We start from the raw sequence: 26,189 nt of genomic DNA on the forward strand, positions 1-26,189 counted from the left end.
GCTACTAGATAGATGTTGGGCACCAGTTGATGTCTCTGATGTTGCATGGTTCGCATGTATGACAGAACAGTCACTCTGTGTCCTCTGTTGTGAAGCTTGACCACCAAGGGGAGACATCGCACTCAGTGACAGCACATGACGGTTGTGCAAGTGCCTGCCAGCGCCACCTGCAACATGCAATTTACATATGTGATCAAGTAATTGCCCTCATTCTTCATGCTATTTACCACGCTATGTAGAACTATACTATACTTATCTTGCAATGTGGCTATGCCACACATTGTAGCCTTTGTGAATTATTGTCCTGTGAGATTGTTTAAGTAAAAGTTATTTTTTGTGTATGTTGAAAGAAGTAAATGGTTTTCACAGTGTACTGTGGTGTGATTTATGTGCCACATACTGGAGCTTTTTTTTTCTTCCGAGAATAGTGTTGCATTTGTAATCACAAAATATAATGTGTTAAAGAGTGAAAAGCCGCATGGCTTGGTAGCTCAAAAGAGGAGGTCCCAAGGGATGGGATCAACTTTTTGAAATTATCTGTAGGGTGTCTTAGGTTAGTGTCCGCTGCGGCCATTTGCCCTAGTGTTTGTAAGTAATCAACAATAAAGAACTCCACATGATCCTTAAAAATGGTAATGTTATCTGCAGCAGTGGCGCAGTATAGAGGTTAAAATACATTTCTAGGTGTTGAAGGTTGTGTGTTCGTATCTCATCTGGTGTTTTCCAATTTTTTTTGTAATCTTTATTAAAATGACTTTGTTCTTCAGTTTTATTCAGGTAATTGGTTTAAATGTCGTTTTTTAAATTTGTAATCCCTTACTGAGTTATTTCAATAATCATATTAACCCTACATCACAGTAGGGATGTTTTCAAAAAGTCAGTCCCATCCCTGGGGATCTCCCTGCCAGTGATTAATGCAAAACATTAACTTCAGAGGTCTGGAGCTCTTTCCCCAGTTGGTCCTGAGATTTTTATTTCTGGCACTTTTCATTCTTTCACCTGCTATTTAATGGGGTCAGTCAGTTCTAAGGTCAGCAGAAGGCAAGGGGCACATCACGGAAAGTATGAGCATACATACTAAAGAACAGTGGTGTTCTACCAAACTGTAATGATGAGGGACAGCTTTACTTTGTTGTGTCCAATGAAGATCAGAGTTTTTATAGTTGTTTTAAAAGAGGAGTGGCAAATAAGGTTTGTTTCTGTGGGGGGAAATGATATTTATGTCACTGCAAGTTCAGTGCCAGTAAAATATTTTTAATGTAAACGTCCTTAATTTATTTTTCCTGCTTTCCACACCAAAATTAACAGTAATTGTGGTACATTAAATTAAGTCATGATTTTCAAATCTTCCCAATACCTTCTAACAATTTCACCTTCCTACAATACAAAATCTGCTTGTGTCCTACTAGACAAAGCCAGTTTTATACGTGGTAAACTATTGGTGATTTGTGTGTATTCAAAAGTTCACAGTAGAGTGTTTAAAATCTTCATCTTTTCTGCATTTATAATCTCTCTGCAGCACCCAAAAATACAGTAATTTCTGGACATTTTTGTGTCTGCATGTATCGAAAGCTTCTAACAAAAACAAAATTTCCTAAACTGAAATTTTAACGGAAAGGGACACAATTTGACTCGATTGAAGACATCAAGGTAAATACGGAGAGTGTCCTTAACACACTTCAGGAAAAAAAATTTCCAGGAATGTTTTTCGAAAATGGAAACACTGTTGGAGTCAGTGTGTTCAGTCAGAAGGGGACTAAGTACCATCATTGTACAATTACAAGCCCATTCTTAAAACTTTCCATCACACCTCTTATAAGCAACAGACTTCAAGACAGCACAAGCGAAATAAGATACGACTATTTTAGCAGGGGAATATGGTGGTTGTTGGAAGCATAGGCATTTTGAATTTGGACAAAAATTCAACGATGGACAAGGCACGATGAGCCAGAGCATTGTCATGGTGTAGCTCCCAACTCCTGTCTTTCCACAATGCAGGCCTTTTCTTCGGCACGTTTTCGGGGCAAATGCTCAAGAACACATTTGTAGTATTCCTGATTAATTGTCTGTCTCAAGGGTAAATTCTTGATGCTAGAATACTGGTAGAATTGAAAAAATTCTCGAACGTTGTTTACACCTTCTACTGACTTTGTCATGCCTTTTTCGATAGTGGTGAACCTGGAGTCTTCCACTGCGAAGACTGAACTTCGGTTTCAGGATCATATCCATATACCCATTATTCGTCACCTGTAATTACTCTATTTAACAAATCTGGGTCATTTTTTAGTCTGATTAATCAGTTCTTGGCACACTTCAAGTCGGTATTGTCTCTGGTCACTTGACAACACTTTTGGAATGAATTTTGTGGACACTCGATGCATGTTCAGATCTTCAGTTAAAATTGCCTCAACTGCATAGAAACTTAAATTAAGTTCATCAGCCATCTCCCTAATTGTAATTGTACGATCAGAGCGCACCAAGTCGTGAACTTTGACAACATTGTCATTCATTTTTGAGGTGGAAGGACGGCTGGACCGCGGTTCATCTTCAAATGATTCGCAGCCATTTTAAATCTGTTGAACCAGACAAAAACATTTGAATGGTTCATACAGTTATCTCCAAAAGCTGTTTTAATAGTTCGTAAGTCTCAGAAGCTAATTTTTAAAACAAAATTCACACAAACTCGTTGCTCCATTTTTATGTCCATTTTCCTGCAGACAGAATCTGGCAACAAACCCTGACAGACCTGCGCTCGTGCCAGCTGCCACAATGAAGCGAATAAAGGAAACGCAGTTTCCTGTCAGAGGGCGTCCAAGGGCAAAGCAATGACTCACTCAATGTGGACCGCGTTGCTTGGACATATCTGGGTAAACAAACTCATAGAGGGCATATCCCATATTAAGGTCTTGATCAGACAACTGCAGCGAAATGCTAGTCACTTGCAAGTTTCCCACAATTTCATACCAAGCGATAGTCATTGTTCCCTGATTAAGACACGTTTTAAATCATTGCCCTCAAAACAGTATGTACATTTTCTTGGATGTTATTTTTAATAGTTTAGTGTCTCACAAGAAATTGTATTCATCACATTTTCATGAACAAGGGTCAGCGAGGGTGTATGGCTGCACAGTGTGAAACCTGGTACCCAGCCCTACACCACTGTATGCATCATTTCAAAAAATCAATCCTAACCATGGTTTCTTAATGACAAGTAAATCTTTGCCCTATTTGGAAGTAAATCAGTTTTAACAGTAAAATTTTATTATCAAATCAAACACCAGTAATTGGTGCTTATATTGTTGTATACATTGCACATAGAACCTACTAGGCTTTTTTAACTTCAGCATAAATAAACAAAAAGATAAGCTCACCTTATTCTTCAGTACTTCTCCTTTTCCTGTTGGCAAATTACGCAATTCCTAAATAAAATTATAGTTCACACTCTCGATATCTTGTACTACAGTTTAGTAGTAGTATTGTATCCTATTAGTCCACAGTGACCGGCAAAGAAACAACACAAAGGAAATGCAGGGACTGCGAAACTACAGTAAATTACTCAATAGTTCACCAACAATACAGCAACTTTGCTCTAGGCAGCTCGTGTCAAAAGTATTGTAAGAAAAAGAAATACACCTTAATAAAAAGAATGGACAGTTGTAATTGTAGACTTCAAAATAATATGGTATTCATTAATTACTTTCTTATGGCAATCAGCAGAAAACTAATTGATTGGGTTATTGTGACTAGCTCAGACAACATTACAAAATTCCCCTGTTACGTTTTGTGTTGTTGTCAGTGTATTGTGTGGCCAATGTTCACTTTTAAAAATGAGCTAAAATTATGACTACTCGTCTTATATTTGGACACCACTGTCTTCCCATTGGACAGTAGGTAGAATACAAATGCGTGAGGCCCATAGCATGTGCTAACTTTTTGGTACATGACTTATCAGATACTGATCATTGGTCATGTTCTTTGGAGCCTAATTTTATAAGAGATAAAATGACAGAATACTGATTACATGAACATATGATACTACTCTGATTTGATGAGGAGTCATCCCAAGATCATTTCATCCCTACTGACAAGTTCACTTTCCTTCTGAATCATGGAACAATTTATTCAAAACTGCTTCTGATGTTACCACCCAGGTGAAAATATTGGAGTTGATAAGTAGATATTTCTATGCATAACAGTTGCAGGTTTGTCCAGTTTATGCCAAACCGATCTGACAAATACAGACTGAAGTTCTGGATAACTGCAGATGTAGCATCCAAGTACAATATCAAGGCCTTGGCATATGTTGGTAACAGAGCTAAGCTAATCAGGTCACCAGTCATTGGGAGAGTATGTCATTCTTCACGTCATGAAGACGTTTCAAAATCAATGAAAGAACATGACAACGGGCAACTTATTCCCATCCCTTCAGCATGCCAAGAAGCTACAACAGAAGAAAGTGTCATTAGTGGGAACAGTGATCAACACTTGCCAAGAAATCCTCTATTGCTTGAAGAACAATAATTCCTACTTTCATTCCACCACTATCTTGAAAAACACTCATAAACCAGAGTGCTCCTGACAGTGTACAAAGCAAGGAAAAATAAGAATGAGATTATTCTCAGCACACTACATTCTGTTGTAGCAGTGAGTGAAGAAGAAACAGAAACTTTTACCATCCATAATACCACGAAGTTTGTTGTGGACATCATAGGTCAAATGATTCGTGAATATTCAACTAAGGTTGCATGCAGGAGATGAATGATGATTATCTTTAGCAATATCCTTGTCGTGACAGCAGAAAATGTATGGATCATTTACAATCAACTAAATTGAAGAGGAAAGTGTTAATTCTTCAGCTGGTAAATTAACTTATGAAGGAGAAACAAAAAAGAGCAGGATAAGCCTGTGGAACTAAAAAGCTTCTATAGAACTGGACAAATCAAAATAGCAAAACATGTCAGATTGCAAAGTGCAAGGAAAACAAGAGTAATAGCATCTGTTAGAAATGCAAAAAAGCTGTCAGTGGAAAATGTGTGTGTAAAATATCAATAATCTGCTCAAAGAATGTTTTCTATATTTAGAAACAAACAAGTGAAATAAATGAAGAAATGTTAGGCACTTTAGAAACAGGTCACATTTCTGGGTAGAAATGCCACATTTTGTATTCAAAACATAAATCTAAAAGTCTTAGAACTTCAAGGAAAAGTGTTAGAACTTCAAGGTAAGGCTTTGATTGAAGTACAACAAACAATGGAAAGTCTGTGTTGGAATATCAACAATATTATGAAAATGAGGGATTGCTACTCACCATGAAAATACCACATTGAGTTGCAGATAGGCATGATGAACAGACTGTTATGAATGGGCTTTCGACCAAAGCCTTCTTCAGAAAGGAAAAGTGCACACATAATCAAGCACCTCTCTCTCTCTCTCTCTCTCTCTCTCTCACACACACACACACACACACACACAGCTGATTGATTGAAATGTGTTCATGTCGTGGCATACAAATAAATGGGGAAAAATATAGGTCTTACTTTAATTGTGATGTGGATTTTTAATGTAAATCTCATTTGTGGATTTTCCACTGTTTTAGTGTTAGTTATTTTTCAAGTCGTACTTGTAGGAGGAAGATAATACAAGCAAGTCATCTCTAATAATGGAAAATCCAGGCTGGAATAATGACAGTGTTATGAAAAGGATAGATTGCTATTCACAATGTAGAGGAGATGTTGAGTCACTGCTAAACATGTTACTTTCGGCCAAAATGTCATCTTGTAAAGTAGACAAAACACACACACACACACACACACACACACACACACACACACACACACACACACACACAAAAGCACAACTTGCCCAAAAGCTAATATGTTTAGCAATCTTTTTGTTTGCCTGTCTGTGATTCAACATCTCTGTATGGTGAGTAGCACTGTATCCTTTTCGTAATATTGTCATCCCAAATAATCTTTCATTCTTCATGGTAAAAGAGGAGGAAGCAGCATTTTTTGTGTCAGAGAAGAGAGAAAATTTCTACCAGGTGCACATCAGGATAGGATGTCTAAGTAAATAGACAATAGAATAGGTGTAAGACGTGGATCGAGAGAAATTACAGAAATTTTAAGAAATGCAACTATAACATATAAGTAGGCAATAATACCATTTAGAAGCCGAAGTATTCTAGAAAACTTACAACCCAAGGAAACAGAAAGAAAAGGGAAAGCATCGAATGATGCTAAAATTGTTGGAATTTGTTATAATGAAGAAACTAACTTCCACAGAATGCTGATTATAAGAAGTGTTAGATATGTCGAATGCAGCACATACGATATGAGTAATAACATAACTGCAAAAACAATGAATCTTTATTTTGAAGAATGAGGTGGGGGTTGGAATCAACTCTTAGTATCAGTACTGGTTGCAAGTTTTTAAGGAGATTGATTGTTTGATTTAATTAAGACAAAGAGCCATTTTACAACTTCATCATCATCCACAAACGGCATTAACTATCCCTTTATTGACCAACCAAGTGCAGCAAGCATGGAACTCGTTCCCCCAAACTGACATCCACCACCTGTACAACACAATGCATGTACAGTTGCGCGCTTGCAGTCAACATTTTGGCGGTTATGCTGGTTATTAATGTACCATCATTTCATATTCATGACAGGTTACCTTGTACTTACATTAACCCATTATCTTGTGATGTTAATCGCTTAAATATGTTAGCTACACAAATGTATTTCCAAAATGTCATTACTCTGCATCAGTTATTATTATTATTATTATTATTTTTTTATTTTTTTTTTTCCTGTCAGAGTATATTGGTGTTGGATCTGTCAGAGGTGGGTGCCAACGAATAGATGGGTGGTTTGACAGAAATCAGAAAGAATTAGAAGTGAGTGACACTGGTGTTTATTTAACTATAACGCAGAAAGTCCAAGTGTTCTAGAAATCCATTAGTCAGAGCCTAGTCATTATAAACAATCACAGTACAGGAAAACTATGAATAAGGCTGCTAATTCCCTCGAGGAACTCTGCTGTCAAACTGGGTGAGATCAGTGCTGCATCCTCCTTAAGCTGTCTTGGTGGTGGCGCTGCTTGTGTGTTCACCAGGAGGTGTGCCTTCAAGCCGTCCGTGGAGTGATGAGGCCTTTACACAGTTTATTGCCAACCTTGAGAGGCATTCTGCCTGGTGTGGTATCAATAATGTATGGCACCAAGAAAGGGGGGGGGGGGGTCATTTGAAAAGGATATTACTATTTTCTTTCCCAATTCTTGTCCAATCCCTCTCTGATAATCTTGTCAGTATGATATTAAATCATTGTTTCTTTCCCTCACTCTTTGAACAGAAATTCTCTGCAGAACCATTGGTTGCACTTGATTCACTGTTGGCAAATCACAATTGCACATTTAAGTTGCCAAATATATGATGAGCTCTGAATGATAGATCTGTGCTTCATTGTGAAATGACAATAAATAATGATAAGTTAAATATAATAGAGGATTTGTCTGTGTCATTGTCATGTTAGATCTTGTTTCTTTGGCATTCCAAAGTAAAACATATTGGCTTTTTACTTTATCATTGGCCTTTAAAATTATTGGAAATCCGAGTACAGGAACTTTGCAGTATTCACTGTATTGTATGAACAATGTATAAAAGAAGCCACATTGCTTTTCTGTGTTTTATTATGTAAATTGGTGCATGCCTGTGTTGTGATCTGAGTATGGTGACTTTATAGTATTTATAACTTTTAGAGTTTGAAGCTTGACTGCCTTACTTATGTACAATGATTTAATAGTAAACATTCATAAGAATAGACAAGTGATATCTCTCTCTGAGTAGTACAGTGCAGAGAGGGGAAAAAAAGAAACATTTGAGGGATATTATTCTGATACTGGCAAAGGTGTACTTTCTAATGGAGAAAAATGCACAAGCTGATAAATATAAGGTAAATACACTTAGTAGGTCGATGTACATTAGCACTGTCACAGGACATGCAGTAGCAAAAGCATACCATTGTCACAAGACATGTAGTAGCAAAAGCAATCATAATCACTGACTTAAAAAAAGACTCTGCGTGACTAGTTTTTAATGAACAGTCTTAAAGAAGAGTTCTTTAAACATAATCGGACCACTGATGCTTCTGTGTGACTGCTTAATCCAAGCAGGCAGTTTTCCTTATCTACTGACAACTTTTAAGGTAGTTTCACTTCATAAAAAAGGATGGAAGGGATGATGTAAATAATCAGTTTCCTATTTATATTTTAAAAACAATTGAAAAAATTGCTTATGACAGACTCATGGAATTTAAAATAAAAAACAAAGTTCTTTGCCGTGGACAACGTGAATTCAGAAATAAGTAGTCCACAGTAACTGTTACATATTAGTGCAGAAACTGCTAACACCATGAAAGAAAACTTTAACAAAAGTTGCCAGTGTCCAAAACAAGATATGTACACACTCTATTTATCTCTGCTAGTCATCACTCAGTTGATAACAGTACATGTTCTGTCCCTTTCTAGAGGAACGAGACTTGCTGAAGTGAGATATACACTTTGCAATCACAACTGTTCATTACAAGAACTAAACTATTTACAACTTAATGGAAAAATGTCTGCAAAACTAAAGAACTGTAATGTACTGAGGAACAAGTAAGATTAACAATGACACAGTCCCATGAGGCTGGTAACTTGTAGGCAGTCTCCTGCTTAGCAGCAGCTGCTGTGACAACACAATCGTCTGAGACTGAGAGGTCATAGGCAGTCTACTGGAAATGACATAGTCCCACAAGGTGATGAGCACGAGGGCAGTCACAACAAATACTGCGTAGCGTTGCCCTTGGAGTGACTGGTGGAAGGGCAGCATCGGACATGGCTCAGAACGAGGGCGGCACGGCACCAAAGCGGCTGCAGCAGCTGGTATCCATAGCAGAGATTTGAGGTGGCTGTTGGTTGCTCGGAGCTCGGTATGTAATGAGCTCTCTGTGGACAGAGCACCAACTCAAGTACATGCCTTCGGAAGGAGGCATGCGTGGTATCATATGAGCATGTGACCGTGTGGATGTAAATTAGTTCTCACAACTACAGTGCCCTGTGCTGCGACTTGCATGCCATGTAGTGGCCAAGACTGGTGCCCCCAAATACTGTGGTGACTGCTGCTGGCTTGACTGCACACAGTACCTTGCTTCTTCCGTTTACAAATAACCTCCTAGGTGAGGCAGGGCCCATAATTTGCCTGCAAAACATACGTGTAAGTGTGGTGGCAGAAATATGCAGGAGGCAGCCCTGCATCATCAACAATACAGAAACAAAATTTTAAAATAATGGTTGCAAAGCAATTTTAAATGGATGATCTGAAAGGAAAAACACGTAATGATACGAATATAATAGAGGGAAACAGTCCACGTGGGAAAAATATATCCAAAAACAAAGGTGATGTGACTTACCAAACGAAAGCGCTGGCAGGTTGATAGATACACAAACATACACACAAAATTCAAGCTTTAGCAACCAACAGTTGCTTCATCAGGAAAGAGGGAAGGAGAGGGAAAGACGAAAGGATGTGGGTTTTAAGGGAGAGGGTAAGGAGTCATTCCAATCCTGGGAGCGGAAAGACTTACCTTAGGGGGAAAAGAGGACAGGTATACACTCGCGCGCGCGCACGCACACACACACACACACACACACACACACACACACACACACACACACACACACACACACACACACCCGCGCGCGCGTTTACAAATGTCTGCTTGTGACTCTGTGTGTGTGTGTGTGTGTGTGTGTGTGTGTGTGTGTGTGTGTGTGTGTGTGTACCTGTCCTATTTTCCCCCTAAGGTAAGTCTTTCCGCTCCCAGGATTGGAATGACTCCTTACCCTCTCCCTTAAAACCCACATCCTTTCGTCTTTCCCTCTCCTTCCCTCTTTCCTGATGTAGCAACCGTTGGTTGCGAAAGCTTGAATTTTGTGTGTATGTTTGTGTATCTATCAACCTGCCAGCGCTTTCGTTTGGTAAGTCACATCATCTTTGTTTTTAGAAAAACACATAATTTTATATTGAAATTTTGCAGTAATAAAAAAAGGGGTATGGAATACTATCATCCTTGCTTGTATTCGGTCCTTGATTTAGGGTCTTATTTTTGGGGAACTCGTAAGCAACTATCCATATTTCAGTATTGCAAAAGAGACCCTTTGCAATCATTACTGGATGCAAACCTAGGGAGTCATGTAAATCACTCATTATGATCTCAGCTACTCCTCCACCATGTATCTACATTGTTGAGTCTCTTCTGTTCTTTGAGGTAAGTGTAATAGATATGAGCATCCTACTGCTGTATTCAGAACATGTCCCTCTGTCAGGAAGGTATGTTTCACATGGAAGTATATCTTAATCACAGACTTATAAGTAATATAACAGCAATTAGTGAGGTAAAAATCTTCAGTTTTATGTTTACAGCATTTCCACTTTTACTCAGGTAATAAATCTTTAAACGTGTATTATGTCACCTCTAATTGTATTCATATGCTCATGTTTACACAGATAACTGTTTATGGTGGAGTATTGTAAAAACTACACTTTTGTCCAGTTTTGAATGGATTCTTTTCTTGCATAGATGCAGTAGGTCATACAGTGCAACACAGCAATCCTCAGTTGTGAATACTTGGTTCCTTCTTGACATTTTTTGTAAATTTTTCCTATTTTTGTAAGATTAATGTGAGATCAATCACTTTTACCACATTCTCAATCTGTTGCAGGTACCACCAGCCCTTACGGCTCGCCCACCACGAAAAAATTGTTCACCAAAGAACCCAGACAAAAAAGTTAGTGGGTCTAAGAATCCAAATGGTCCTGACAAAACGGAACAAGGTAAGAAATATTTGTAAGAATTTTCATCTGGTATGTTGAGATGCATCACAGTTGTGCTCTTCTTGTGAATCAGTACAACTACATGTAAGCTTGATTGCAATTTATTAATCACCAAAACTTTCGAAGTGTGTTGCATAAAGTTTCTACAGAAGGGCTCAGGAAATCCTTTTTTAGATTGTCATGTATGGTGAGTGAAACATAGTTTGTGTAAAACAGCCACCCTTGTTGAAATTTTCTATTGAAGACCTTGTCATTTTTCTGAAGATACAGCACATACACCGAAAGAGTGGGAAGTGATATTATCGTTCTTTCTTCCTTATTATTGAAACTTAGCCACTTTCAGTTATTACGCGTTTCACAGTACAAGTGAAAGCATTGCCTTTTTTCCATTTTAGATACATGCAGGTAAGCACCAGTGATAAAAAAAAAATCATGCAAGGCCATTATAAACAAACCTGTCAGTATCTACATGTTTCAAAATATACCAATCAGTGAAAGTTACCTATTTTGTTCAGTGCATCATACCCTTCATAAGGTTGGGTGTCATTGTTAGCCATAAATAGTATGGTAAAGTGATGATGAATTTTGAGCGTTTGCTAAGAAAATTTTCTCATCGTTAACTTCACAAAAGTGAGGTGAAAGAAAAACTGTAGAAATGAAGAGGCAAGTCTAGAGAAGAAGATTTTCTTATGCATTTAAATGCCAGGTTACTAGAGTTCTCAGCCTGATAGCTACAGCTTCATACTACACATTGTAATGAATAAATCTCAAATTAACAGTTATGACTTAGTGTTGTGATCACTATTTGCAGATCCAATTACATATTTTTAAATGTGTTATTAATTCAGGAAGTTACCTACTTGAGCTTCACAGAAGAACATCAGAAATATCTGTTCGCAAATTCCAGGGTTTTGAGGATGAAACAAACAGTTGTTAAAAGGCCATTCTGACCACTCAATTCCATTTGGAAGGGAAAGATTAATATGTGCCCTTTTCTTCTTGACAACATCTCTGGTTAACAACACATTATATGTCTACACAAGCTGCTAAATTAATTAATGTTGGTGGTATCATGTTTTTTAATCTGTGTTTTGAAGGGAAATTAACAATAAAGTAAATCAAATAATTATCTTTTTCTGTTCTCAGAAAATTAGTAGAGTAATAAGTTCATTTCAGAGTTTCATTTCAACAAGTTCCTTTCATGTCATCTTGGCAGGGAATCTATTCTGCGGTTCAAGACAGAATAGAAATAAGAGTGCATGAAAATCGACTGTTTGCGGCAATAACATATCAGAATTTGCCAGTAGTTTTGTGTGACTAGAACACCAACAAGGGACATTGTAACACTACAGGTACTGTTCTGTCCCTCCCTGTCTGTTGGATGCCATACTTAACATTCCTAGTACCTGGTGACATTACATGCAAGTTCAGTCATTTCCTAATACACTATCCATCGGTGACACTGATTTAAATGTTTGTTATTGACCCACATATGGAATAATGTGGCAGTCTGTTGTATTTCAGTTGTCTGCTGAAGCTACAGTGTTGTGCAGTGTTTCTTATCTCGTATCACATGGCATCTGTATCGTGTTTCCATGACCTACTGCAATTTTCAAACTGTGGAATAGAATGACTTTGGTTGTGTAAGTAGATACTTAATATATAACACTCTTTTATGTATCATACTTTCATTCAGCCTTGCGTGTAGTGCTGAAGACAGTTATATGTTGACAAACACTCACAATATACAGAATTGGCATCACTGCTTCATGAAAATAACGTAGGTGTTTCTTTGCCTGATTTTACTTGTGCGTACGGTATATTATCTGTCGAACTGTCTAAAATTGAACAATGTAATTAACTCTCTCACTGCTTGTGGAGGCTCCAGTATGAGTAAATTACAGCCTACTTCCCATACTCTTGGAGGCTGTCTCTCCACTTGGAGACCGCAGCTCCACTGGCTCTAAGGTTGATATCATTGTTGGTTTGAACTGAACTTCGTGCACCTTCATAAACTCTCACGAGTAATTGGGTTCATAATATGTTCCCCACCTATTCTTACTAAATTTTATTTATTATGATTTTATATACTGTGGCATCTTTTTATGATAACTGAGAAGTTTCCTTTGTTTTGGGCTTCTAAGTCATTAAGATTTTTAAATATGATTATATTCAAGTTGTTACCTGGTTGAAGGTTGAGGCCACTGCATACATTACCAACAGCACCTTCTTCTTTCCCCAGTGGGCTGTCTGTTGGTCCAGATCCTGCTGCCTACCATTTCAGTGGCAACAGAAGCTTGCTCTATAAGTGACTTTTGAAGGTGATTTAACTCAGGTCAACAGTTTTTTAATAAGAATGCTAGGAATGTGCCATTTATAATTGAAGCATCACAACAGTACAGACCGATAGTGCACTCATTGTGTGGCCATTACCCTACTTCCTGTATTCCAACTGCTGACACTCTCGCTTCCAAGCACATGCAGTTGGCCTGCTGTGTGGGATTCCAGAAAATGAAAGACATTGTCAGAACATTTTGGCTGAATTTTTGTGCGGATTTCACCAGTGCAATCCACCAAGGAAGCCTGCATTTGTATGTACAGTTATCTGTTAATTTACTATCATGTACATGACCAGAGTTGAAATAGCTGTTTGTTATACCACAAAGATTAGAGAATCATTTGGTATTTCCTATTCAGGACTGTGCAATCCATCATAGCTTAGTATATGTATGGTTCGTCCTGCATCATTTAAGTGAGTCAAACAATCCTCATTTCTGACAAAAGTATATTCATTTATCAATTTCTTTACTTTCGGTTGCACAGCTGCTAGGAAGTTGTTAAAGTTTGGAAACAGCCCTGCAGGGAAGTGAGCTTTAATCAAAAATAAAAACTTGCTGGTACATCACATAATTTTTTATTGATTTGTCAGATAGGACAAAAGCATCTATGCGCTGGAAAGTTTACTAATATTTGAGTTGCTAGTTTACCTCATACTGCTGGAAACTCTCACTTACCATCGTTGGCTATTCAATCGCATTTATATTACAATGAAGATTATGTGCTTATTTCTCTCATTTACCATCGTTGGCTATACAATGGCATTTATATTACAATGAAGCTTCTGTGCTTATTTCTGGACTGTGATGGCATGCCACTTTACAGCATCTACTTGTAAACTGAAATGCAAGTGACAACATTTATATAATTATCATTATTTAAGAATTAAAATAGAAACTGATGGAGGCAAGTTTTGCTGTATGCACTATTCATTTTGATATTGTTCCCTTCAATCACACACAGGGGCAATAGGTATAGATTGTCTTGTTATGAAGTGATATTTGATTTTTTTTTTATGCTTATGTAGTTCACATTTGCTTCTCTCCTTGTCTATCGAATGAAAGTAAATGAACCGTGTTTCAGATAGTGATTTTAATTAACTTCGTTTCTTGAGACCTGAGTTTCTCCTGGTGTAAGCAGTGTTCAAATAACTTATGGAATTGCAGCCAGGTGACATCGTCAACAAGCACTGATACTTCGACATGAGCGCACCCTGCCAATTTCAAGGCATATCTACAACAAGTAAGTGCTCGGGAAGTGAATTTAAAACCTTGGTTTTCAGGGAAACTCTGGAAACATAACATTTCCACACACTGTAAACACTACCGCCATCACAAACTAATGATGATCGATGTCAGAAGTACTTATTACAAGGAGTATGTGAATCTTACCTTTCTGGAGTTTCTCTGAAAACCAAGGTTTTAAAATCCATTGCACAGCAATTACATGCCCCAATTATGCCTTGAAAATGGCAGGGTGTGTTCCTGTTGAAACATGGACAGTTGTCAATGATATCACCCAGCTGCATTCCTGTAAATTATTTGAACTTCATTTCTTATTTTGCAAATTTGATGTCTTTCTATAGTGCAGATGGTTAGTCATTTTGTTTGGACTGAAACTTATAATGTAAATCTTGGACACACTAATCACTATCACATAGATGCATGCCTTTAGGAGGAAGATTGCAATTATAAAACACTCTTAAAATTGCATTCATGCTCATCAGGTAAGTTTGAAGAAGGATATGGTTACATCAGGTTGCATTTCAAATTACTTTATTCTGGACTACCAGTTTTGGGCACGGTCCATTCTCAAGTGCATCTATAGCAACAGATGTGGATACATCGCCCTTATCTCATCAATAAATAAATAAAATAAAATAAAATTCATGTGCCCTCCGTATTTGTGCATAGCATGGTCGAAGAGTGTTCATCTTGAAATGTGTAGCTATAAATTGCACTTAGACACATTTGTTCATAGAACTGACATGTGAAAACGAGTCTTTCCTGCTGGATTGACTATGAGTGGTATCCACAAGTTCTTGTTCCCCATTACTGCTTAAGTCTCTGTATATATCTGTTGATGACAGTTCTTCATTGCTGATGATATCGTTGGCAATTTGGCATTTAAAAATATGGTGGCAATGTCTATAATGGAAACATTTAAAGGAAGTATGCAGGGTACTGGTACCTGTAACAGTCAAGTGGTTCAGATGGCATATTGCATTTGAGTCATATTGCAGAAGGATTGGTTGTTGGCAGATGAGGGGCTGAGCATGCAGCCCAAGGTAGATTGGTAGCTGAATGGTGAACAAGCACATTTCAGTGTGTGAAGAAGATTCCACGTGAAGAACTAACTCATTCCATGACAGTGTGGGCATGATTGCATACGTGTTATCCCAATGGTACAATCATTTATCTTGCCTTAAATGCCCAATGTTGACCAACAACACAGGCTCTGCAATGTCTCTGGATTTCATATTTCCCACCACACCATGGTTTGTTAGCTTTGAGAGATTTCTCTTATGTTTCGTGATGGGTCAAATGCATCCAACAGTGTGAATGTGACACATACATTGCTGAATGTGGTATTTTGCTTACCAGGAGTGACCAAGAACCATTGAGATAATATATGGTCATAGGTGAGTCACAGAGTATACTGGAGAGGTGCCATAGGGACATATGTCAGTCATGTCAATATTTTGGAAATGAACTGACATGATATGCCAGTATTCTCATCGGGAACTGGAATAGCATCATATTACGTGGTTGTGCACCAATGGAGGTGTTCCCCTAGATACTGTAACAGGTGTGGTCCAGTTACAGGTCCACTTTTTTGTGGCCTGGTAGTTATCTGATGAATAGGATACTATAGTGTGCATAAATAAGACTCTAAGAATAGCCACCCTGACATTGCCATCACAGACCATTGCTGACCTTCAGATGAGTCTCGTCCAGATTGGGAGTGTTGTTTCAAACCATGCTGAATACCTCATCTATAGTTTCGGGAGCCATTGTGTTTCCTTGATTGCCATGTGAGAGTATCACAACCCATATTGAGGTTGTGCATGCCGTCAGCAGAGGGCTGCTAAATATGGTAAGTACCACCATGCCCAATTGCCTATTATCTAGTATATATTGAGTATTTATCACTGTGTCTTGTATCATAGCGGTTCCACAACACTGTTCGTGCACGTTACCACCATATCTCGTGTTTTACAAGTCCAAAAATCCCTTAATGTATGGACTTAAGTGTGTGTGTGTGCACACGAGTGCAAAAAGTTAGTGAAGGTATTTGTACTGCTCTAGATAACATTTTGATTTTAAAGTTTAAACACACACACACACACACCATTTCAAAATTTAATGTATATAAAAATATTGTAGTCTTTTATTTCAGGTAAAAGTAACAAAACTAGAAGTAATTTGGAAAATATTAGGAAATGAATAAAGATAAGTTTGTCAGAGAATTGGGGTGAGTAGTTACTAAGATGAAAATTAAGAAAGGTTCTTGAACAAAAATAGGTACAAGGAACCAAAAGAAACATGAAACTTAATAGTTTCATCCAAATATTGAGTTCTCTTGAATCTATAAGCAGACAGGTTTCCCAACATTGACAGTGTTAAACTTATTCCTTCCATTACTTATGTTACACACTGGACTTTTGCACTATTGGTGAGACGAGAGCTGAAAGCTGAATGCAAAATGCCCTATATTTTGAATTTCGTAGTAGTGGTAGTAGGAGAAGAAGAAGAATGAGGTAAAATGTGGAGCACGCTGTGGACTATAGGAAGGGCTAAGCAGTGCAATTTATTGACTATAAAATTTTTTCCTCTTTTTATCAGTAGGCTGGAATATTCCTCAGTTATCCATGGTTTTTCTCCTATCCACATTTACCTCAGTAATGAATAATGGTGTCCTTTTGTGCCATCATTTTATTTCTGTCTTCATTACATTCCACTCATCTAGTTGCTGCCTCAGAGGATTTGTGATTCATCTAATTCTGTCAGTAATTTTTAGTTTTCCAATTCATCATATACCCATTTTTCTTTTTCTTTAGCGCACTGATTGTGACTGCTAGGTTATAATTTAGTCTAATTTCTGCACTAGTGTATGTTTTGTGGTATGGTATTTGATTAGTAGATATTTATCTAAGTATGATACAGTTCTGTTAATATGTTTATGTGCCTCCTGATTCTTTTTAAGTACACATTTTTCTGTGGTTTTGGAAGAGGATGTTTACTCCAAGTAAGTGAAACCTACTGCATAACTCTTTAAACATCCCTCATTTCTCATTTCTTTCCTGTAGCCCATACTTTGATCATTCATGTACCTGGCAGAGAAGGTTGAGAATACCAGCCTTCCTCATGGAGTTTCAACGAAGCTCGCAATTTGCAGCATTGTCTCCAGAACAGATCATGGTCTTTTGGTTGTGAGTCAAATGGAAGACTTGAATCAGAGACTTTAAGTTGTGCCATAAGGTTGAGAACTGTAGGATTCCCCTAAATGGATCAGGTGTGCACGACCCATCAGAGGCTGCTGCCCAGGTAGCGGATTGTGTGTGCAGGGTGCACACCTTTTTTTTTTAGTTAGGTGGTTCCATCCCATTCAGATAATAATAACTGGAGGAAACCCAGAAATATCAGTGTAAGATCCAAAAAAGTGTGCCCTGCGGGTGACTATATTATGCAGAGCATTTGCAGTGAAATGCCAGAGTTTGAAGCTCTCCTAAAAGGCAGGCACAGAAAGCTGGTTATAACTGGATGTTGACAATGCGACATTTTTGGGATAAAATTTAAATGTATACCAAAAGGCTAGACTAATGGGAAATTGCACAGTAGACAAGAAACTCAAATCCACCAAGATAGAAATTGACTGCTTGCTAGATTGTTTGGGCAAAACTCACTATCAAGGATGAGCATAAAATTGTAGTTGGATCCTTGTGTTGATCACCAGACTTATCTCCTGATGTTGCCAAAAACTGTTGCATCATGTGTGACATTTTAATTTACTACTTCCTTGCTACTAATTCTGTTCACAACAAATTTTACAGACTGTATCCAAATCTGCTGCTGAATATATCTACAAAATTACATCATTGTTCAGTACACAGTTCAGGAGATATGATGTCATAAACATTAAGCATAGGGTCAGATGCTGCATGGTAAGGGTGTGGGTGCACAGCTGTAAGTAAATACCTGGGCAACACCATGTTTCTCCACTACTGTACTGTAAAAGTGTTCTCAAAGAAGAGCTTATAACATCAACCAACCATCTGTAATGACTGTCATTGTATACTTCTACTCATCTCCTCATTTGTCCACGACTGCAGGAAACTGTATGGGATTCATGGATCTGCCATGCTGCTGAAAGTGTCAGTTGTGAAAATATTGTGCACTAGTGTTATTCACAGGAACTGAAACTCTGCAAGTATCTCAGTTGTCAACTCACCAGCAGTAAAAACCTGATAACAGTGGACTTCATACGTGCATTTTTTCATGCTTTAGTGAGATGATATAAGCTATTCAATAAAGTGGGGTGAATTAAACTTCACACTATTTGAAGAAAAACATTGGGTAGCAGTCTGATGATTTGTAGGGAAAAGAAATTGAAAGAAAAGCTCACTAATGATGATGAAGTCTCAGTGAAACGACATTGTATCCCAGCATGTTTTGCACTAAAGGGGTCCCACAAATCCCGTACTTAGATATGTAGATTCTGTTTAATGACCTATTTGCATCTCAAATAGTTCTTTTTCATGGTGTCCAAGAAAAATATGTGTGGCTAACTGAAAGTTTATAAATGAAAGGTTATGGTTAGTGATATTCCGTCCTTAAAGTGGTTTTATCCACCTGCGTAATTCACATATATAACTAGAAACACATTGTGGCTTTATCTTATGTCTCTAACATTTATTCAGTGCTGTGACCATCACTGTATTTATTTCGTCAGATATTATAAAGTTGTTATTATAGTGGAAAGATAGGAAGGGAACAACGTAAAAAAATTAGCATATACAACCAGTCACATGGAACAACCTAATGAAGCGGAAATGTATCTGTGGGTATTTGTGTATGGCTGTATGTACTATAGCAGAATGTTACCAGGGTCTTTGAGAACAGTATGAGTCTTTGTTTGTGTGAACATAAACTGAAGAACCAAAGTATTATGACCACTACACAAAGGAAAATACAAATTGAACAGATACATATGAGGATTCACTCTAGTGATTATAAGGGCCGCAAAAGGGAAATTTCAGTAACACACGTTGAAAATGGTGGAGTTTGTCATTTGTTCGCATACTACTGTTGTGAGCGTCTGTGGAAAGTTGTTAATGGACATTGAAACCACAAGGTGCCAACAAGCATTGGACATCCACGACTCATCAAAGAATGTTGAGTTCGGAGGCTTGCCCACTCTGTAAAGTAGAATAAGCAGCAATCTGTGGTAGATTGGATAACAGAGTGCTATGCTGGTGCAGGCACAAATGTTTTGGAGCACAACACTCAGCACACATTGTTGAACATGTGGTTCTGTAGCAGACAGTCTGTTCATGTTCCCCTCTTGTCCCAACTACATTTCCAGTTACAATTGCAGTGACCATGAGATCATCAAGATTGGGCCGTGAGTCAGTGGAAATGTGTCATCTAGTTGAAGGACTTACATTTCTTGTTAAACCAGGTGGATGGTCCGGTTCTGATACACCATCCCTCAGGCAATGGGCTGCTTGAAACATGCACCACTCCACAGATGCAGGCCAATGGGCTACAGTGTTGTGCTTTGGGGACATTCATTTGGGCTTCTGTGAGATATGCAGTGTAATTGAAGATATCCTAACAGCTGTAGACTGTGTAAACATTATTGTGGACCACATGCATCCCTTCATGCTTGACGTTTTCCCCGACAGTGGTGGAATCTTTGCAGCAGGATAACTGCCTGTTTTATAAACTCAAGATCGTGGCACAGTGATTTGAGAAGCATGATAATGAACATGCATAGAACTCTTGGCCATCAAATTTTCCTAATCTGAACACAATGGAACACACCTGGGATGCTATCAGGTGCCAGCTCCACACGTACAAAATACTGGCCCGTAATTTAAGGGAATTATGTAAACAGTGCATAGATAGCTGGTGCCACGTGCCTGTGGAAATCTTACCAAGGACTTGTTGAATCCACACTATGTAGAATCGCTTCTGCATTTCATTCCAAAGTTGGACCAACATGCTGTTAAGCAGGTGATTATAATGTTTTGGCACATTAGGGTATAAAGGTGTGTACATTGTACTAAAGCTGGAAGAAGAAGGGATGCTCGAAAGTTAATTATCTTGTAAGGGCCTTAAGTGTGTTATGGAGCAATTCGCTACTCACCTGCAGCTGAGTGGATACCTAACATCATTTTTGTGTATTATGAAACTACTTGTATGAGCTGACAGTGATATACTATGAAAGTTAAGGGAAAACGAAATGTGCTTGGTGCTTTCTGTAGCTAGTCCAGATCTTCATAAAGTGCCAGAGATTAGGTAAGTAAGAACTCAAGTTAGATTTACAGACCGTACAGGAAATTACTTTTGATTTTTCTCATGTAATGTTTATAAAGATTGATGAATTGTCATTCCACAAGGTAAGTGTTTTAGTTCTGCTCTTTTGCTTAATATTTTGACAAATGTGTTGATCCAGTATTCCACAAATAAGTTTTGTGTTTTTTATGGTAAAAGTCAGAGACCTCTCTTCATTGTGGGAGGCAGTAATAAGTGTTTGCTTATTTATCTAGTATCATTGTCATAATGTCATAGTCATATAATATGAAACTAAATTTGTCTTCATTGATTCTTGCATAATGAAACTGCATAGTATATATATTTTCCTCACAGTGCACCTCAGCAATAATTGAGTTACCAGTACATGTTTTCCTGAATAAAGAACGTTTAATTCAAAAAATTTGAATCTAATGGCCGTACAGGCCAAATTCATGTGTAACTACCAGCTAGCAATTAAAAATGTGGTGTTGGCACATAATTCTGCAAACCTCAATATACAGGGTGGTTATAATTAAACTTTTGCTACTTGAACCATTGTAGACTGAAAACTATGTACCACTCAGGTACCCAAATTTATAGGAATGATGATCAGACTGTGTGCTGCAGGATAAGTGTTGTTTGTAGTGGTTGTGTCATAACTTGCCATTAGATGCTAGAACTGGTATGGCAGTGTCAGGTTGAGACACAATCATTACAGTTGCAGACAGTCAACATGGGTCTCAACAAGGTGAGCAGGGCTTTACTTGTAAAGATGTTTTATCAAAACAACAGTAATAGTTCTGCTGCTCTTCGAGAGTATCCGCACCAGGGTTGAAGCTTGTGATCCAGAAGTTTGAATCAGCTGGTGATTCAGAAGTTTGAATCAGCTGGTGATTTGGGAATTGCTCCCAGGAGAGGCTGATGGCCAATTACGCCACAAATTGTTGAAGTTACTGTTGCCATGGCTGAGAATGCTGGCCACAATGTGCGATCTTCAAGTAGTACACGAGTTTTGTCATCAGAGCTGAACTTTCTACAGTCCACTATTGTTTTGCGCAACTGTAGAGCAATAAATAATGTGATTCTTGGCTGTCATGGATGCAGATGGCCATCACATTGACCGATGTTTGTAACGTGGAATGTAAAAATGTTAAGCAACTAAAAAAATGTTATACTCTGATGTGGAAATTAAAATTTGCTTCTTTCATTACTGCTTCTGTTCCATATGTCCTTTCAAATGTTTCCACGAGTTGTCCTGTGATCACTCATTTGTCATTCGAGTCCCTCTCAAGTAGCGAAAGTTTGATTATAATTACCCTGGACACTCATCATTGAATGGTTGACTTACATTGCAGAGAGAGAGAGAAAGAGAGAGAGAGAGAGAGAGAGAGAGAGAGAAGGAAGAATTCAAGCATATTCATTGTGATAAATAGCTTAGTCACATCTTATTTAGTTACCGACATCATCTTGTCTTCACGTTCTTTCACCTTGACTGTTGTTATGTTGACACTGGCAGACAACTTCTTCATACTGTCGTCTTACAAGTTGTCTAATATTGTGCTATTGTCTCATTACGATACGTAACTGCTAACATTATTCTTTGTTGTTGAGAATATGATATGGTATACTTTACTCTGTTCAAGATTCTTTAAACATCTTAAAAACGAGTTCTGTGACTTAATGTTAGTTCTGGAGAAGATATTTCAGAGGAACACTGCTTCACCTTATAACTGAATACCTTAATCAACTTTTTTTAAATTTTGAGATGATTTTCAACTTGATTAAGATGTAAATGGTCATTACCACTTTCTCACCGTTGAGAGGAGAACTGTTCTAGTGAACAGACCTATATTAATACTTACCTAGACATATCTCCTTGGCACATTTGTTCCTCACAGTTTTCTCGTATGATTATATTTTATCTTACATGAGTTTATCTGTTCATTGCTTATTAGTGGTACAAAAAAAACCAATTGTTTCAATAGTTTTACCTTATAGTGTAGAAAGTGAACATTGCAGACATGTAATTTACTTTCTCTGTGATTTTTTGTAGTGCCCTGTGTCATATTTAACAGTAAGAAGGAAGTCATATGTAGAAAATATAAATTGATAACCTCCTTTTCAATCACTGAACTGTCATTCAGTATATTTTTTACACTTTCAAGCTGTGCCATCATGAAAAATTTGAAGATGAAAGACAGTAAAACAAAGGTTGGTAAGATTTTATTCCACATCTTGTGGTGAATCGGTGCCACACACATGATTCAGTCATCATGTATTTTACAGAATCCAAGAATGCATTGGAATCAGTTCGTAAATGGACATATGCGTTTACTGTGATATTATCTCAGTGAATTTACTTGTGGCGCCATCCAATGTCATGTGCAGAGATTTGCTTCATACTCAGGTATCACTCATAAATTAGAAGTATCAGTTACAATTAGTTGCTCATTGGCACAGTTTGACTTTTACACTGAAATATTATGTCTCAAACAACTGAACTGGTGAACTCAAAGACTGGTATTGGAGGACGCGATGCCTACTTAGGGAAATGTAATGGATCTCCATTTTTTTGTCCTTGTGTTTTCAGCTACTGTTAAGAAGAAATCATTGTATTTAGTGACCAGGGATCAAAATTTAACCTCATCTGTTACGCTGCTACTGTCATCAAGGAGATGAATATTGTTTACATTACTGGGTTAATTCATTTTGTGCCTAATAATGCTCCAAATGGTCTTTGGTACATTTATGGGATTTTGAATTCTGTTTGTGTAGTGCATGGTTTTTACATTTTTTATGGTATGGTGAAATATTGCAGAGTAATACTCGGAGTGCAGCTTCACATATTGATTGCAATTAGTCTTCCACATTAAATAAAACTCGCTCTTCCTGGCATGAGATTTTTTTTTTTTTTTCCACTCATTCCCCCAACACTGTAATTGTCGGTTAATCTTTGTAAGGGAAAGCTCGATCCTTAGTACAATAAGAATTATTTTTTGGAAATAACTTAATTTCTCATCTAGTGTGCACTCTCGGTGGAACCTCTTGCTATTCTACGTCCAGCAAATTCTCCCTGAATACTGTGTCTGCATTGGCATTTACTACTCAAAGAAACTATCCTTGTCTACTTAGTTCTCTGTTTCTGATGACCCGATTCATTAGACCATAATCAAGTTGTCCTTTTTCAGCTGAATATGTACTTCTTTTCAGTGATGATTTCAACATCGACGGTGCACCTAAACAAATAAAACTGTCGTCTCCGATTAAAGCGCCTTTGTCGAGTCTTTTTGCAGAAATTCTAGGGCAGCGCAAAATCCATTCCCTACTGCAAGTCATATGAGAAATGCCCCATTTGCGCTCTTCGGAGAAAAGTCTGCTTGGAGAAATGCCAGTAGCGTTGCGCGGCGGGGCGGCGCGAGTGGGGGTCGGCCGAAGTGGGATGACACATAAGGACCGGGTGCGAGGGGGAAGCCGGTGGCGGCGGCTGTGGCTGCGGTCAGGTCAGGGGACGCGGCGGCAGCAGCAGCGGCGTGTTGATCCCACGCTGGCCTTATCGATCAGAGCGCGGCGCGCGCAACGTACCCCCACTCCGCCTCGCCTGGCCACGTGAGGCTGCGCTCCTCGACTCTCTCTCTCTCTCTCTCTCTCTCTCTCTCTCTCTCTCTCTCCGGACAGCTTCCTGTAGCCAGGCTCCGCCAAAAGCTGCTTACTCAGCCGGACAGCCGCTGAATATAGGCCGTCCAGCAGGTAACTAGTGGAAAAACAAGGGCTTGTTCCTCGAAGCCATTGACGTTACTGTGTTGAGGTTTACACGCAATAGTCGGTCAAAAAGTAAGAACAGTCCACTGTAGCTTGAGAGTAGTAGATTCCGTCTTCTTAAGGCGTGTGTCGATTAGCGAGTAACTTCCGCAGAGAACCTCTACAAGCAGTTGCTGAGATGGTTACGCTAGAATAAAAACTTACACATGTTTATTTCTGTAAGTCGCTTCAGAAGTTATTTTCAAGAGCTTGTTGCAACATTATCCGGTAAGTCACAACGCAGATGAAAGTTATTTTGAGTGATCTTGACAGACGGTCACTGAGCAGGATTGTGGCGAAAAATAAGAGCACGACGGCAGCAACTCACTGCAGAACTGAATGTCGCATTTGCGAACTCCGTCAGCACCAAAACAACACAAAAGGATCTCCATAAGCAAGAAATTGTAGAGCGAGCTGGAATTCCAAAGCCACCCATGAGTAACAGGGAAACATAGTGACGAAGCCATAAATCCTTTAGTATGGAGCAATGGAAGAAAGTCATTTGGTCGGAAGAGTCGTGTTTCACACTGTTTCCAGCTTCTGGACGAGTTTACCTCCCAAGAGGGAATCAAGGTTGGGTTTGGTGATGGTTTGGGCAGCCATATTGTGGTATTCCATGGACCTCGCGGTTTTTCTGCAAGATCGTTTTATCCCCATGGATTATAAGACCGTTTTGGCTGATTAGGCCCACCCTATGTACAACGATTGTTCGCCAACGGTGACGCATCGACCAGGATTGGTTTTGTGAGCTCGAGGATGAATTGTCGCATCTCTCCTGCCACCACAGTCACCAACTCTCCATATTATTGAGCCTTTCTGGTCTACTTCGGAGAGAAAGGTGCGTGATCGCTATCCACCTCCATCGTTGTTACCTGAACTTGTCACTATTTTGCAGGGAGAATGGTACTAGAGTCCCTCGAAAACCATACAGGTCGCGTATTTATCGTTCCCATGCTGTAGTGCACATGAAAATATCGCCTTTATATGATCGTAAGGAACTGCAGAAAGACTTCGACAAAATTTCCATTTGGTATAAAGATTGGTAGCTCTATTTAAATGTGAGTAAATTTAAGATAAAGCCTGCAACAAAAAATAACCCCATAGCATGTAATTGCGATATTAATGGTGCTCACATTGAGCACGCCACATCGTATACGTATTTAGGGCTAATACTAAGAAGTAATGTGAAATTGGACGATCACGTACTTAGATTTGTTGGAAGGGTTCTGGTAAAATGCAGTGCATCTGTAAAGGAAATCGCGTGTAAGACTTCAGTGCGACCAGTTTTAACGTTCCGATGTTCTAGAGTTCTTATCAAGTAGGCATAACAATAGATACCGAACGAATTCAGAGACGCCGTGCAACGATCGTGACATGTCGGTGTAGCTCATACAAAAGTACAACCGAAATGCTCGGGGAACTTACAAGGAAATCCCTACAGGAAGACCTCGTAGATCTGGTGAAACACCGTTGGGCATATGTGTAGAACCCATATTCGAATAAGACTACGGGACTTTTATGCTGCAACAGTTATATATCACGCGTGGGGGTCATGGGAATAAGATAAGGTTAGGACACGTACGGTTCGATGTTATATATATATATATATATATATATAGAGAGAGAGAGAGAGAGAGAGAGAGAGAGAGAGAGAGAGA

General features: G+C 38.5%; 1 protein-coding gene across 1 annotated transcript in view; it reads left to right on the forward strand.

Moving 5' to 3' along the window:
- LOC124803015 overlaps nucleotides 1–26,189 on the forward strand; it is a 625,123-nt gene that overhangs the window by 135,359 nt on the left and 463,575 nt on the right. The window contains exon 8 of the mRNA XM_047264121.1: nucleotides 10,765–10,876. Coding sequence (XP_047120077.1) covers nucleotides 10,765–10,876 — 112 coding nt within the window. The remainder of the gene's footprint in view (nucleotides 1–10,764; nucleotides 10,877–26,189) is intronic.

This window comes from Schistocerca piceifrons, chromosome 6 (assembly GCF_021461385.2).
Source record: "Schistocerca piceifrons isolate TAMUIC-IGC-003096 chromosome 6, iqSchPice1.1, whole genome shotgun sequence".
NCBI lineage: Eukaryota > Metazoa > Arthropoda > Insecta > Orthoptera > Acrididae > Schistocerca > Schistocerca piceifrons.